We start from the raw sequence: 1,268 nt of genomic DNA on the forward strand, positions 1-1,268 counted from the left end.
AAAAAAAAAAAAAAAAAAGTTTAATTAAGAATATAATGATAGCTCCTGAGAACTTTAAACTTTGGGACCAATAGTTTGACAGCATCAACTAGGAGACATGGGCCCCTGCGACTGATATGCTAGGAAGCAGAAAGTCATTTAAAATAAATTTTACTAAGTGTGAAGTAATAATAGCTTCTGTTACATTTATTTTAAAGAAATTTGTAGTGATGCTAAAAAGTGCATCCGTTTTTCAAAATAAAGGTTTGATTTTTCCGCATTTTCTTCACACAACGATAATTTCAGCCATATTAAGTGATTGGAGGTCATGTTTCAACAGGCCCATGAAAAGAAGGAGGAGATGAACCAGCGGATCCTGGCCTTGCGGGACGTCAAGGTCCAGCTGGTGGCTCAGGCTCAGCACCTGCAGGAGGTCCAACAGGGGCGTCCAGCCCACCTCTGTCAGACTCCGCCCTGGTGGCCAAAAATGTTACCAGAAGAAACCCCAGAGAAGCAGCTGCAGCTCAACCAGGCCAGCTTGGAGCGATACCAGACCCTGAGAGCGCAGAGGTACGGAGCAGGGGTGGATCTAATGGACGGGGGGGCAGAGGGACCCTCAGAAAAAAGTCTTATTAATCAGTCATTCAGGAAACGTTCGTGTAGCACAGCAATACTCCAACTATTGGGCTTCCTAATGAGGCATCTGAGTAAAGCAGCGGTACGGTTTTCTCATTCCTGAAGCCTTTTGTTTAGGAATGGTAGGGAAAGGGTCCTTCAATCTGTTTATCTGTGACATCTCCACAGCAGGCTTTTATCTAGGAATATTTCATGATGTGTCCACCTCGGTGCTTGACATCTTTAGGCTTTGCGAATTGTAGGGGGGTCTGGGGGTATCCTCCCCTGGAAAAATGTAGAAAGTTAGACTCTGAAAACGCTATTTCCTGCATTTCGTGGTGGAATGTATCTAACTTTTGGTCTTTGTTCCAAGACTACTTAGGTCCTGATTAGGGGAAGTATGTGAGCTTGACCAGAGGTTGAAAATTCATAAAGATATTTGGTTGTGTGGCGGCTTTAAGGACCCAAATGCAGCAAGGAGTTGGCACGGATGAGTTTGGATGATTTAATGAAAGTCCAAGGGGAACGGAGGCAAAAATCCAAAATCCCAAAATACTGAAAACAAATAAAAGTCAGGGAAAATACTAGTGTTGCACCGATACCAGTATCGGACGGGGCCCCGATACTGCCCTAAAATGGTGGTATATGTATCGGCGAGTACCAATAAATAGGGC

General features: G+C 44.1%; 1 protein-coding gene across 1 annotated transcript in view; it reads left to right on the top strand.

Moving 5' to 3' along the window:
- Positions 1-1,268, top strand: part of cfap44 (cilia and flagella associated protein 44) — a 47,528-nt gene that overhangs the window by 28,698 nt on the left and 17,562 nt on the right. The window contains exon 20 of the mRNA XM_015391079.1: positions 320-549. Within this exon, the coding sequence (XP_015246565.1) occupies positions 320-549 (230 nt within the window). The remainder of the gene's footprint in view (positions 1-319; positions 550-1,268) is intronic.

Source organism: Cyprinodon variegatus, unplaced genomic scaffold (genome assembly GCF_000732505.1).
Source record: "Cyprinodon variegatus isolate N-32 unplaced genomic scaffold, C_variegatus-1.0 Scaffold524, whole genome shotgun sequence".
In the NCBI taxonomy this organism is placed as follows: Eukaryota; Metazoa; Chordata; class Actinopteri; order Cyprinodontiformes; family Cyprinodontidae; genus Cyprinodon; species Cyprinodon variegatus.